The following is a 15162-nucleotide window of genomic DNA, read 5'->3' on the forward strand; positions in this document are numbered from 1 at the left end:
AGAATTACTGGATTTGAAGATTACAATGCCAGTATTTCCAATTAATTGCCAATAGCACATGACCTCTGCCTTGTACATGAAAAATGTGGTTTTTGTTGTTTGGTTTTTTCTTTTCATAAAGGCTGACCAAAGCAGACAAATTCCCAGAAGTGGCAACGGTTGCAAAAGGTAACTGCCATTGGTTTCACAGACTAGGTTGTTCAATTATATTTACAAATCATATGAAAGCCTTGCTATGGTGCAAACCATCCCACATCTTACTACTATTTGCACTTGCACTTTCCTTTCAAGCATCTGGACTGACTACTGCTGGATACAAAATTCTGGTGTAAATGGATCATGATTTTGATACACCATCATAATTCCTACACTCAGCCCTGCGGGGAACAGTGCATAGAGAGAAAAGACAAGCTTTGAAACATTCCTGTATTACTGCAAGCATAAGGTACTTCATGGTAATTAATAAAAATATCTGCTCAGTGTTTAAGGGTTCAGTGTTTGCAAACTGTATTTTCATGGGCTTCTGCTATTAGCCTGGTTGAGATACAGCACAAATTAATCACAGTGAGTGGGCACCAAGTTATACCATCAACCAAATAATTATACTTTCTGCATTTACTCTGTGACTGCTGGCATTTTGAATGATTAACTAGGACTGGGAGGGCTGGGACAAGGACGTCGCATGTGGAGCCTTTGCAGAAAGTCTGGCTGACACAGCTGTCAGAGAACATGTCTGAATCAGCAAGAAAACTTCACTGTTCTTCCAAAAGCGAGAAATATGGTATCACTAAATGCCAGCTAATCATCAGACTGTTGTGTACATCTTTACTTCTTCTGGGCAGGGCAGTTCCCAACAACATTGAAACTTTACGGCCAGCACTGTCCATCGTAACTCTGTAGCTGATTATTTCAGTGGAGCACAAGAAAGCAGACAAGGGTCTCTGTGTTCATACAGGACCAGCTTGAATATTCTAGCTGTGTTGCTACATACTTTATTTGATTAGCACTGACCAAAGACACCTACTGTAGTAATTCCCAAAGAGCAGCTCACTGTTTTTTGTAAATATTTACTACAGTGCAGTGAAATATAATCATTTGCAAAAAAGGATGACTGCTGCCAATTTGAATTAATTACTTACCGGTGGGAAATCAAAGTCTATCTGGTTGGCTAAATTTAAGATGTAGTCGATTCGAAACTGGTTCTCTGGATTGGCTAGTTCAACTGGAGGTGCCAAATTGCCCATTGCTGTTACTATTGTCTGGAAAGAAAAAAAAAAATATTGCAGAGAGTGTCTAAATAGCTAGCTTTGAAGAGTTAAGAACAATAGTTTGTAAATTTACCTCTATAGCTTCTTTAATATTGTTTTTAATATCCTGAATTTTCATTTTCTTCTCCCTGTAATTAAAAAATACATTATTACATTTATAAGCCATAAAATCAGAATATGTTTTTGAAAGCAAACATGTACTTGAAAAGTATTCTATCAAAACTGTATTGTCACTATGGACTAAAGAGCTCTCAGTCATTGAACGGTTTTGTAGGTAGACTTGATTCACCATCTCGTAAGTTTTTTACTTGAAACAGTAAACACATTTTTGTATCCATATGTCAGTATCTAATCATGCTTAAATAAAAACTTACTACAGTCTTAGACTGGGACTAAAACATTCTGCAAAAATCAAACACATCTGAATGCAAAATACTAGGCATACATGGAAGTTATTTAGAAAAGCATAAACTGGAAACAGAGGAAGAAAAAAAAACTTGGGTAAGGTATCAAAAGTAGAAACAAATGAAAGGAGACCAAAGAACTTCACCTACAAAAAAAATTACATCATAAAAATTATGTCATAGCAGCAAAACTAGAGCAGAGAACTCGACATTCACCCTAGCAGTTCAGACACAAAATCTAAATTAAATCATTAAGAGCTAATGCAAATATGTAAAACCACCTTTTAACTACAAGCATAATAGTAGGCTAAAAAAACCACTGGGAATGCTTTATATGAGCACTATCATTTGGGATTACCTGCAGCCAAATCACAAAGCACTAGGCCAAAGCAAGCTGGAGTGTAAACCACTGCCTCTGCTACATTTGTATTGTATTTTATGTCGGATCCAACAACAGTTATTTTCAATGCTAAATAGTGCAATGAAATGAAATACATGATCAAACATTTGGTATAGACAGGAATTAGCAACCTAAAGGTATTACTAGTATTGAGTCTGCAAACTGTAACTTAATTGTAATGCACTATGACCAATTTTTTACATTAATTTCTTGCTGTACATAGCATAAAATTATACTACTTTGAGGTAAACCAAGTTAACCATATAACTACTAAAAAAATCCATCTACATTGTGTGACCTTTTAATTTTCATTAAACTTTTTACAGAACACTTTCATTATCTGAATATTTCTGTCAACTATTTTTAATTGTTTTTCATTTTGAAAACTAACATTTTCCAGCACAATATCCTAGAGCCTTGAAACTACCGACAGTATGTTTTCTCTTTTTTACCCCTTAAAAGGTAGTGCTCATACTTTCAGCTGACCACAGCTTGAAAACCTAACTTTACTGAGTTAATTAAGTACCCATATTGCAAATTTTTTTTATAATTTTTTCCTTTCTATAATCATTCACAACCAACAACCAAAATGAAACTGAAAGCATATTCACCAAACCAGAATGCAGAAGCACGGCAGGAAAAAAAAAAAAAAAAAAGTACTGCTTGAATAACAAGGCAGATGCAGACATCCAAGAGTGGTGAGAATTTTGGTTATCGAATGAGAGATTAATGCAACTTTTGTAAAAGACAGGGTCAAGGGAAACACCCCTGCGCCAGCTGCATGTTACACTGTCTTTCGATAGACGTGGAGGATCCTACTACACGTTCTACAGCAGCGAAAGCATGACTGCAATGCAAGTGCTGCTCTTACAGAGGGAAAGCAAACGGCAGCATCAAATCATCTCGTCAAAGATGACTTAGCTGTGTAGAGAACATGTCTGAATCAGCAGCAGAACTCTGCCAAACAGAATCACGATTATCGCCAAACATCAGCTCCTTCCCCATCACTGACCACTGCACATGTTCTCCAAACTGGGGCAGTGAAGCTTGATGCAGAAAGAAAATTAAATGATCAATAATCAGATGTAAATTATTGGTTTTCCTAGACTTCTTTTCTGTAGGATCTACCTACAGACCACCTTACTCCCGAAGACCACCAGCTTTTTGCTTTAGGGATTTGGCACTGCTGATGGGAACAAGGCACTGAGCCAGGAAAGGCTAAAAGCACTGAACCAAGGAAAATAAATAAGACAGGAAAAGAGAGGAAAAACTGAGGCCTTTTCACCTTCTTCCTTCCCATCTTCAATGCTTTCTGTTGCCCCAGATCTTAAGAAACCCTCTACTCCACAAATCAAGACTTACAAATAGGTTTACAAATAATGTATTTTTCAGTTAGTGCACGTATGGTTGCAAAAACATCAGCCACTCTGTTTCTTGAAAGTGATGTTCCTTTATTAAAAAAAACAGAAATAATGGTAGGAAAGCAGGAAATGTTTATCAATGACAGTGTAAGCAGTCTGGCTTGATTTTGCCTCCAATTTTCAGCTGGGTCTTGAACTTAATGAACACGTATCTAGATTCCACCCTGTTGAGACCAAAAGGGCAACTGGTACACTGAAAGGGAAGCAAGACACCAGCATTTTTAAAGGATTGAGTAGAGAAATAATATTCAGTTATTTTGCTTTATTTTGGAATATCATTAGAAAGACAGAACTTTAAAAAAAAATCAGAATACTTTCTAAGCAAACTGTAGTTATATTCTCTCCCTGGAACTCTTGCAGATATCTGTCTCAAAGCATCAGCTAAGAGCACATTTTCCTGACTTTTCCATACCATATGATAAACCACTTCATTTTTATTATAGGTTTCAGTCAATCTTTTATATTTACACTTCTTCACTGATCCTCATGGTGCTAGCAGCAGTGCAAAGTGACAATGAATATGGAGCGATGTAAAACTCCAGCAACTAACGAACTGCTTGATAACCATCACTATCTTTATAACAAGAATACTGATAGTTCCTATTTCTGGTTTTGTTGCCATGGCCCTATAGCGTGCCCGGTAAACAAGGAATCTTATTACACAGCAATGAATGTATCACGCCGTTTTGTGTTTTGTAATGTTTACTAAGCATAAATTTTCCCTGACAATGAGACACTTTATTCTTCTGGAACTCAACATGTTCCTCAATCACCCATCCAACAGCTTACACACAACTGTAACTTCTCTTCAAAAAAAGAAAGGTGGAACACATTTTATGCAGGGGCTACTGAAGTGTGGTAAGCTAAACCCCACCTCTGCTGTCCCTTCGCTCTGCCAGAATTATTTTCCACAAATCCCAGACAGGTTGCACCTCAAATTTCCAAAAGCAACTGAACTTTATTTTCCCCAACTGCAAAGACTGAATATTCAAACTTGGAAACAGATGACTCCTTTTTTTCTTTCTTATTCCTGGGTGCTGGCACAATGTCCAAAACTACAAAAGAAAAAAGCTGGGCTCCCAAAATGTTTGGAACAGGTGGAGTAGATGGGGAATGGCACCGCGCTATCCTGGCCAACGACGGATGTCTCCGCAGGCCTGTTCTGTATCTTTAGATGCCATGGGTTAATAAGGTCACATTTTTAATCTTGTTTAAAACTTTTGCTTAGGCTGTGTAGGGTAGGCCAAACAAAGCATTAAACTCTATTAGTTGAGGATTATAAGAAAATCTCAAATCCTGCTGTTTTCAATATTCAAATGGGCCAAAGCAAAGCTGCACATAGCTTTCAGGAAAACTAATAAAGTCTATTTTAGGTACTATAAAAAAAGATGACATTTTAATTCAAATAACATGAAATTAGAATGACATAAAAGGTCAGGAAAATCAAATATTCCTTGAAAACAAACCTAATCAGTATGTAGTAAAGACCTTCCCTACCAGTGGCTGAGCTTTACAACTAAAATGGCAACATTTCTACTCTGACTTCATCAAATCTTATGCAATGAACACATTACCAAACAGACTATCAGAAAGCAAACTAATTTTAATGTTCATTTCTGGTTTACCTTCCAGATAATATGAATAACCACTACTTGGAACTTGGAAATAAATATTTCAAGTTTAAAAAAAAACATTCCAGAGGACTAAGGATTCAGGAAACCCAGTATATATATCTCACAAGGAGAAAACGTAAAAAAATATGATGCTGAAATGAATGGTAAACACAAAACATGTCAAAAAAGTAATAAATCCTGTGACCCCTTTATGCCTCTAATCTAAATTACTGAAAGCAAAGTAGTTCTCATTTCTTGGTCACCATTGACAGGTTAAGAAGCCATATGCCTCGTTGCAAAGTTCTGTTCAACAGGCACAGTTTGGACAAGATTGAAGAGAAAAATACAAAGAATTACCTAGTTTTAAATCAAAATGTAGTATATTACTTTTTTCCCAGAAAAAAAAGATAGATTTTATGAGCAGAAATTAAATGATACAGTTCTTCAAACTCTACAAACCCACAATAAGATAGCTAGGAAAAAATCCAAAACATGCAGAGTGTAAAGCAACAACTAAAATTTTTTCTTTCCTTTAGAAAGGAAGATAGCCATGATAATACAGTACTTAACATATATCAATTATCTAAGTCAGCGGGGAAACCCTACCCACACCTCCCCCAAATCTCCTGATTACACAGGAAACCCCACACTTCAGATGTAAGGAACCACACGTTAGACATGTCATGAAGAACACTGTGAAGAGGTGAATTTAATGCTGTGCAATGCATCATCTGAGTGAAAGTAAAAAGACTTTGAACAGGTAATATACAACAGGAAAAGGTTTTTAATGAGGGTAAATCATGGTTGTCAATTAATCCCACTATGAACATGGCCTAAGCCCTGAATCGTGAATATTTACAATGTCAATAGGAAATACTGAAACATTCTTTGCATATTGCTGATATAAATGCTAGCTTTCATTTTTAAATAAATGTAATTTTCTTTCTCAATTTGTCTTTTAACACATTATTTTATATGCACAGCCTTAGCATAATAAATAATGCCAAATAATGGTTTGCAACTTAATAGTATGTATAACTTAACAGTATGTACACAGGATTTCACCACAAGTGAGCCTGTCTAGAACCCCGACGGGTATGTAACAGCATGGACGCAGTACACCACGCGACACAGGGGCTTCTATTTAAAATGACTGGCTTTGTATCATATAATAATTCCCCTAAAACCATGTTCAAATGTTCTTTACTAATAGTGTTCCCAATTTTTTGTAGTTATGAGGATGATGTTGCAAATAATAAAGAAGCAGAAAGTTTCTCTTTAAACTTGTATTGCAAAATGTACCTGCCTGAAGAGTGTATAGAGACCATTTTAACAGGGTATATTAAAATGTAATCACATCATGTTAACACGGAGCATTAGCCTTCGTCTTCTTCACAAGGCTGTAAATAGCCTGGCTTGTATCAACTTCAGTGATCGGTATGATGAATAGATTACCTTTATTTCTCAAGCACTGTCAAACTTCACTCACTCTTGAACTTGCTGACATTAACAACTCTGCTGAAAAGCTTCCCTTGCCCATGCAAAGCACCGCCACTTAAGGGAATCAATTTGCAAGTAGAAGTGCCAGAATAAAAATCTTACGAAACAACTGATTTCCCTCCGGCTTTTTATAGGAGAAAACGACATTGTTGTGTTTCAATGCAGGTGCATCTTGGTTTGCTTTCAGGTGTTACCAACAAACATGAATGCACAGGGAAGTACCCACAGGCTGTCCCCTTTCTGCTCACCTTCAAAAGCACGTTGCAATTATACATTGAAAACAAATTAAACAGATATATTAGCTTTAAAAACATAACTTCAGTTCTTTGACAGGCAGTCATGTACTTCACAGGCACGTGGGCTTTAAACATAGCTATTCATCTAAATACAGCGTCTTTGATGCGAACATGCTCATGGATTTCATAAACATTCCATAAAATCTGCATTAAAATTTGTTTACTGCATCTTATGGAAGTTAACAAAAATAGAAACAGCACTACCAGCCAATCTGCCTCATAAAATCAGAGCAGTGGAGTCAAGATCTTCAGATACAAGACCACAAACAAGGAAATTCAACAAAGATTTTGCTACCAATCCACATTACCAAAATTCTGCGGTACTTTACAATTCAATAATAAGGTACATTTGGTTTAGCAGCCTGGGTTATTTCTAACAGAACATGGCAATTATCTCAAAATATAACAGCTAGAATGGCAAAAAGAGCAGAATCCAAGTTAGAGGCACTTGAAAGTGGGGGAAAATAGCTTCCTACAGTATTCAGAGTTAAGCTGAAATAATTCATCTTAGACCTATGACAAAGTACCGGTTTTACAGACAAAACTGCTAAAATGCAACAGCAAAAACCACTGAATAGTTTTTGCAGATTAAACTTTTCATTTATATCACACCAGAGGTACCTCCATAATTCTGCCAATTTCGAAGAGGTTTTCTGGTTTGTACTGCTGATGAACAAAAAGGACAAGCACACCATGGGACATGAGCTACCATGCATCAGCTGCACAGCAGGAACTCTGCACAGCTTTCGACAGGAAATATGATTTACTTGGGTCTGCACTCACAGCAGAATTGAAAGAAATTTTCTAATCACATTAATACATTGTTCTTGATAACTCTGCCAGCTAGGAAGATGAAATAGTTACCCAAAGGCGTAGCTAGCTGACAAAATGTAATCGAAAGCACTCCACACCGTCAATGCCATGCTGGTAACACAGACCACGTACGGATCAACTGAAAGCAATAGACCCTTGCTGCTGCTGGATGCAGAAATGTAGTTTCCCCTCACTAATACTATGCTCCTTCTCTTACACCACCTTCCCTTCCCCAACATCTACTTCACTTTGAAGAATCCTGGTTTTATTTCTCTGAGATTTTGGGCAACAATAAATTGTACCATCCAGCTACTAAAGATGATTTACTGTGAGAAGAAATAAAAATAATAGAAAAAGAATAGCTATGAGGATAGACTACTGGTTTTCTCTGTAAATAACACCTTTTGGAAAAAGAAAACCCAAAAGGTTGAATAATTTTGTCATGATATACTTTGATTTAAAAACATGGTTAAAAATTAATTATGTTACACGGATCTAATTGTGACTTAAATGATTTGGGAGAACTTAAATCAATTACCCCTGAAGCACATAGTCACTTTCACACACACATGATGCAATACATAGACTAGACACTGCATACAGGGCTTCTGCAAGTTCCCTTTTAAATATTGGAAAAAGCTCTTTAAACTGCTTTACCATTGCTTGATACATTATAATATTTACCTCCGTGAGTTATATGTGCATCTTAACTATGTGGCCATAAATAGATGAACACATTGATAAGAAATAAGCGCAAAAAGATACCTTCTTTTTACAGAATGACAGAATCATAGTCTCTAAGTTAAAAGGCAAGGAATACAAATTACTGAAGCATTGAAAAAAATGCATCGCAGCTCTGTGAAAGCAGAGATGACGCTATTTTTAACCATTATTTACACTGAGTGTTAGGGATGAGGGGTGGGACTTGTTTCTTATCTTAGGGAACAGTACCGTAATGAAATCACTACAAAACTCTAAAAAAGGCATCCCTAAATATAAACCCAATTAATTCAACATTTAGGTTTATTTTACCTGTGCTCATCATGATATCCCAGGTATAAAGGTTAAAGGGTAACTTTATTCTGCCTCCATGGCTATCTGATGGGAAGACCGGCTGTGGGCGGGTTTGGCTGCGGGTGAAGTTCAAGGAGCCTGGAGAGTGGCTGGACTCCCAGCGGCTCTGTCCCAAGGGCTGCTCAGGCAGGCGGCACCAGCCCCGACACATGGCACGCTGGTCAAACCATCCGCCCAGCTGGATGTGGCACTGAGATGCTATTCTGGCTCTAAGCCACCTTGGGGCTCTCCTTCAGCTTTACAAATCCCTATGTAAAACCAGTCTAACTGGTTTAAAGTCCCTTTATACCTGTAAGTGGCACAAAGAGACCATCACAGACCCAATATTAGGCAGCATAATTCAGCTTACACTGCTCCATTCACCTCAGCTAATTAACTAGCAATAGTTTAGGTAAGGAATGAAAATAGAAGTCTTCATAAAGAGCTCTGGGATGTCTGAGGTTGACAAAGGCCTTTTAATTCATACCACGCAATTACACACCTTTGTAAACTGCGAACTTGGTCTCCAGTTCTTTGGGCATGCCTACAGAGGATAACACACCAGGTTTTTTTCTTCCTCAGGTAATTAGGCATACTACAATAAAAGTTTAGTATTCTCTCCAGATACTCGGTACAATAATTAACAAGGCTAGAGTCTTCAGAGTACACTTTGTGACTCTTTCCAGGTACGGAAGGACGCCTCTCAGAACCAGCAGGAACAGGAGGAGTCAAGTCAAACCTGCTGAATCATCTTGCCTGGTACAATTCACTATTTTGAGACAACCATTTCAAACTTCTGTCAGGAAGCACAAAGACATTGTCATTTATTTATTTATTTTAGCACTATGAATGCGGTCACTATTAACACACAAAAAGAGGAAATGTGCTCACTGGCTGTCACCTTTTTGAAATGTTTATGTCCAGCTGTGCAATAGCACTGAAATACAGTGCAGGACACCCCTCCGGACATAGTCGCCCCTGTTTCAAGTTGTCCACTTGTACAGCCATCCTTCACAGCAGATCCAACCTACGAGAGACTCTAGAGTTACCTCACTGGGTCTATTCATGTCCAGAAAAAATACTGTTGTGCGAGTACATGCTGACCAGACACTGAAGGATCCACGGATCAACAGCACCTTCTGTTAAAACTGGGGTATTTGCTGTGTTATTTGTCACTTCATCCTTGGTACTGAAGAAACTTTGCTTTAAATATAGGCAGATGTCAGGTACATGCAACTTTTGTTATAAGCCTTGAAGAACTGCTTAAATGCTCACAGTCTCAGCGTTATCAGCAGAAACTAGAACAGCCCCTACTGATCTTAGCTTTTGGGAAGTTCAAGTTCACAGTCATTCTTGAAACTATGGTCCTTTTCAACCCAGGCCATTCTATGATTCTATGATTCTTAACAGTGTGCTGTCCTATCTAAATGGTGATTTCCATTACACATGTCATTAAAATACAGATTTCAATAGAAAGCTAGTTTTGTGAAAAACATTATAGATGTTGTGTTTCCATATAAACAACTAGCACAATACTCCCACTGAAATCCCCAGGAAAAAAATCTTGGGAAATTTGTCAAGTTAAATTTCAAGAATTGTAGTTGTGTATTTATACTTCCTGACAGTGTATGAATTTACTATGACTATACATGTAAACTGCATATAGAGTAACTAAATATTGGAATGAACAAATCTGAAAACCTGTCCCTTAAAGATCCAGGCTAGTGCAGAGAGAGGCAGGTGTAACACAGCCCATAACAAAGCAAGGTGCTGACAACTTTGGCTCTAATCCATCAAAGCACTTAAGCACATGTTTAATTTTAAGCACATGAGTAATTCTATCAACTTTAATAGGGCTACTCATGGTTTAAGTACTGTGATGGATGGGGTCCAGAATGTGCAGAACCTTTAAGAATGCTGCATGGCCTATGTTATACGAAGAAAAAATGGCATTCTTCCACTGAACAATTAAGTTATAAAAGTTTTGGAAGTAAAATCTACCATAAGTTGAACACAGCTTTGCTTATGTAAACACACAGATGCAAGTTACTCTGCAGTGTTTCAAAATATAATACAATGCAAGTTCTCATGTGCAAGATGTCCACACTTCTTCCATTTGCCCTTCTTCTCTGACAGCTTTGTCTTATGGCTGTAGGTCACCTATGCCCATCACACTTTGCTTCAAAACAGGATCACAACCAAGCAGTCTTATTCAGAAAAGACCAAAAATGTAGCTACTACTTATGTGTCTTAAATAAGATGCTACTAGATGCAGTTTGAAAACATCAGCATTGCAGTCTTTAAACCATAAGCCTGCCTGTACAGACACCAGGGTAACACAGCTTCAGCTGGAACTGGCTCAATAGTTCAGTAACTCCTCTGCAACATCAATTAGTTTGGATAGTCAAAGCTGTACTCATGCCTCTTTTGCACACATATAATGTGTGGTGAATTCAGATGTTTTTAAGTAAAAGTAAGATTTCTTTAAAATATTTTATACATCGAATGTTACGGATGTTAAAAGAGAACAAAACACCTGCTCTGAAAATCTCTAGCTAGGACAGCCTAGGTGACTGACTTGATCTTTAAACCACTCACTAGAAAATTCTGGATCTTGTTTATCTGAATATGGCTCCAAAAATTGTTACCAAGTTTTAGAAAACAGTTTTCTAAGAAAGGAAGAGAAGGGAACAATTTGAAAAATCCTTTACAGACGTTTTCCAGGAGGTCAAATCAGTCTGACTAAACTGTTAACACACAAGAGTCATCTAGTTTTATCCCTGTACTCATAAGTCAGAAAAGCTCCAGAAAAATTTCTGCTATATAGCCACATTGTCCCAAACATACAGTGAATTTTAACAGCTTCTAATACAATATCAAGTAATATCTGCTCTGAAACAAACAATGGAGAAGTCAAAGTCAATTGAATGATCCCTGTGCCCAGGGACCAACTCTCCCCTCCATACCAAAGGTGACAGTGCTCTGTCTGCTCACCACCAACCCCCAGTCACCAACAAATGCGGAGGGAAATGTATGGCTAACTGGGAAACAAATCTCTTCTGCCAAACTTTTCAAGAAGTCCAAACTTTCTCCTCACTTTAGAGTGGAATAAAATTGAAGCTGATTATTAGTCTTTCCTTCCTTACCTTGACGCATCACACCAGCATACCATACAGCATGAAACCAAAGCAGGCAGGTAACCTGTTCTACTTTTTGTACAGTGTAAATTAACCGGACTCAGCACTTCTTCTCAAGAGCAGGGAAAATGAAGGCCATGCAAGAACACCACTTGTAGGTTCATCTTGACTCTAACGCTGTCTCAGACCTTTAAAATACAATTTATTCCCTCCCTGATTGCTACCACTCAAAATTTGGTACTGTACAGTTTTTGCTCTGACTGTTCCTAATAAAACCTAAAATTAACACAGCTATTTCACTCCTTGATTTGTCAACAAGTATGATTAAGAACAAATGTGTGTTTAGGTTTGGGTGTTGCTTTTTTTTTTCCTTTCTTCTTGTTGTTTTTTCTTTTTTTACTTGTTGGTGAACATGCAGCAAAGAGAACATAAAAACAAATAGCTTTTGTGTGGATTATGTTTTCTGAGCTATCTTCAGCAAGGGAATTATATACCACTACTTATTAGATAGAATTTACAGAAAATCAAGTACACTACTAGGGGACTTTAGAATTCCCTTAAATACAATTCAAAAAGAGAACACTTTGAATCTGTGTCACTGCGGAGTCTCTAATTTTTGCCAGAATTCTCAGCTTATTAAGTGTGCCTAGACACATTTTGTAGTGCCACTACTGTTAACAGTTTTAATAATAATTCTGACCATTTTAACTCAAAAAGCTTTTTAAGTTATCACAACAGAGTTTTTAATGATTATTTTTGTACAACAAATGAGTTTATCTTTGTCTTCCAGTACTTCTATTTCACTTGTGTACATCTATCACAGCAGGACTGTGTGAGAGCACAAGCTTATTATCCTTGTAGATAAGGGAACAGGGGCAAAGTGACTGTGTCTCCAAAAGGCAATTCAGAAGAACCATGACAGAAGCAAGCTTTTCTCCAAAAAACATTCTGGGGGTCAAAGCATCATATAAGGCTCCTATATACCAGAAGCCAAAAAGCAAACCAGAACAGAACACCACCACACAACACACCTCCAAAAAGCCCTACACAGCATCACACTTCTCTGAGCACATTCCTCAGCATCACACACAACTCTCAACTAAGGTCATCTTTATTTCAGGTTGGTATATCCAACACTTTTACCACATTTTCCTGTCTTTCAAATAAGAAGTACTTCATCTTGTGATCTCCACTGTGTCCTCACAGCTTCCAATTGGTTAATCAGGGCTCTGTTATTCTAGATTCAAACACAGACACAGTTTGACTCTGTTCCAAGCTAGAATTCAAAGCAGTTTCTTCTTTATTCAGGATGGGTTTACAGTGTTTTTTCCGAAGTCCCAGTCATTGTTAAATTATCTTCCCTTACATTTAGCACGTGTCAGTGAGCAGGTAACCCTCAACAGAGGGAGTCTACCAACATCCACCAGAGACAAAACACCTAGCTCTGCTACCCCTACACACTGAGGTTTACTCTTACAGCTCACATGAAGCTTCACAGATTAACACCCAACCTCATGTTTATAAAGGACAGGTTTGTTGTTAATGCCACAGTCACACAACTTCTTGTTCATTTCTATGTAGTAACAAACAACCATGTCTCATGACATGAGACAATGAGAATTAAAACAAGTAAAATTCAGTCTGAGTTATTTCCATTAAAAGAGCATTTGTAGCACAAAATCAAAACTCCTGCATACAGAGTTCCAAGTAGCCTGACTGCATTGCTATTTATATTGTATCTCCCGTATCACTAATGTTACTACATTTTTACTGAGATGAGACTGTGCCAAAACTCGAGGTTGCACAGGACGTGGACTGCATTGCCCACCATAGCTGGGAAGTGCTCAGACCAGCTACAACAATGCAACACTGCTGCGGGTACTGGGGACGGAACAAGACTTGCAACAGGGAATCCACCAGGGAAAATCTCACACAAGTCTTAGCATCATACTAAAAAAAAAAATTTCAGCAGCAAAAACCTTGTTGGTCTAAACCAACACCTGCTTTTTCTTATGAAAGGTTCTCCCACTTCACTGGGTGACGTTCAGCCCTCTGCAGACAGTAACTGCAACACTAAAGCCGCTCTAACACGTCCTGTAACCTCACTGGGGTGATGCTTTCCTCTACGGGAACAGAAGACTTTACGTTCCAGATTAGCACGTTCCAATCCTAAAGGTCTGAGGTACAATAACATTGGCTCAGTTATAGGAACAGGTCATTCATATCAAGTTAAGGCTGCCCTCAACATAAAAGAAAAAGGCATAGTTTATACCTGTTAAGTGAACAACTGAAGTATCCTACACAGCTCACAGGAAACTTCTCTGTTCACTAGTCTTAAACAAAGAAGTCAATCAAGCACAGACTCTCCTGATACAAAAGGATTTAAATTTTAAAATCTGATTGCTGATATTTTAAAGTCTCCTATTGTTACAAACACCACCTATGTCTCCTGAAACTGTAAAATTACAGAAGGAAAAGTTTCCATTTCACATGACTTGTACAATTGCCAGCATTTTTGGACAATCAGTTTCACATTCTCAAAAAGTTTTCTCTGTTTTAGTCCCTCACAAAGTAACAGAAGTAAAAAGTCACTTGAAGAAATTATGATCTTAAGAAAGGCAGTCTCTTAAATCCAGCCAAATTAAACTCCAAACTCATAAAAATCAAATTAAAGTTGTAGCTGTTCGCACACTTTCCTCATATGCTCAGTAAAGCTCCACTGTATTTACACACAGATACCTTGACACACTAATACAAGCAAAGTTACTCTCTTAACAGCCCAAGAACTAACACAGAAATTGTTTAACTATAATCAAGTTTCCATGCAAAAGAGATCAACCATGCTGAATTTCAAAGCCAGCACTGGAAAGAGTAAGCGTAAGGCAAAAGCACAAAGAATCAAATTTGTGTGTGAAGAAATTCTCCAAAAGCAACGTGACACTAAAACCGAACTGGTCTCAAAGGCTACACCACACTGGTAACAAGCCTGAACTTTGATCTTTTAGTACTATTCACCTCTGATGGTCTGGATTTTTTATTTCTGCAGAGTTTATGTAAGTGCTTTTATAAACCATTTCCCATGTCCATGCTTTAAGAAAAAAACAAATATTCTTTGCAATATTTATTTGCGTATGTAATTGCAATCAAAACAGAAGAGGACAGCAAACCCAAGCAGAAGAGGTCTACAGAAAATACAGCAGACCGTATTACTCCGTGACAACAGCATAGCCACCTCTGTTTGCAGACACCTGTATAAA

The 15162-nt window shown here is 37.6% G+C and overlaps 1 protein-coding gene across 1 annotated transcript in view; it reads right to left on the bottom strand.

Moving 5' to 3' along the window:
• Positions 1-1377, bottom strand: part of LOC104469448 (guanine nucleotide-binding protein G(s) subunit alpha-like) — a gene marked incomplete at both ends in the record, with an annotated part of 18499 nt that extends 17122 nt beyond the window's left edge. The window contains 2 exons of the mRNA XM_010083954.1: positions 1140-1259; positions 1342-1377. Coding sequence (XP_010082256.1) covers positions 1140-1259; positions 1342-1377 — 156 coding nt within the window. The remainder of the gene's footprint in view (positions 1-1139; positions 1260-1341) is intronic.
• Positions 1378-15162: the final 13785 nt, after the last annotated feature.

This window comes from Pterocles gutturalis, unplaced genomic scaffold, assembly GCF_000699245.1.
Source record: "Pterocles gutturalis isolate BGI_N339 unplaced genomic scaffold, ASM69924v1 scaffold34536, whole genome shotgun sequence".
In the NCBI taxonomy this organism is placed as follows: domain Eukaryota; kingdom Metazoa; phylum Chordata; class Aves; order Pterocliformes; family Pteroclidae; genus Pterocles; species Pterocles gutturalis.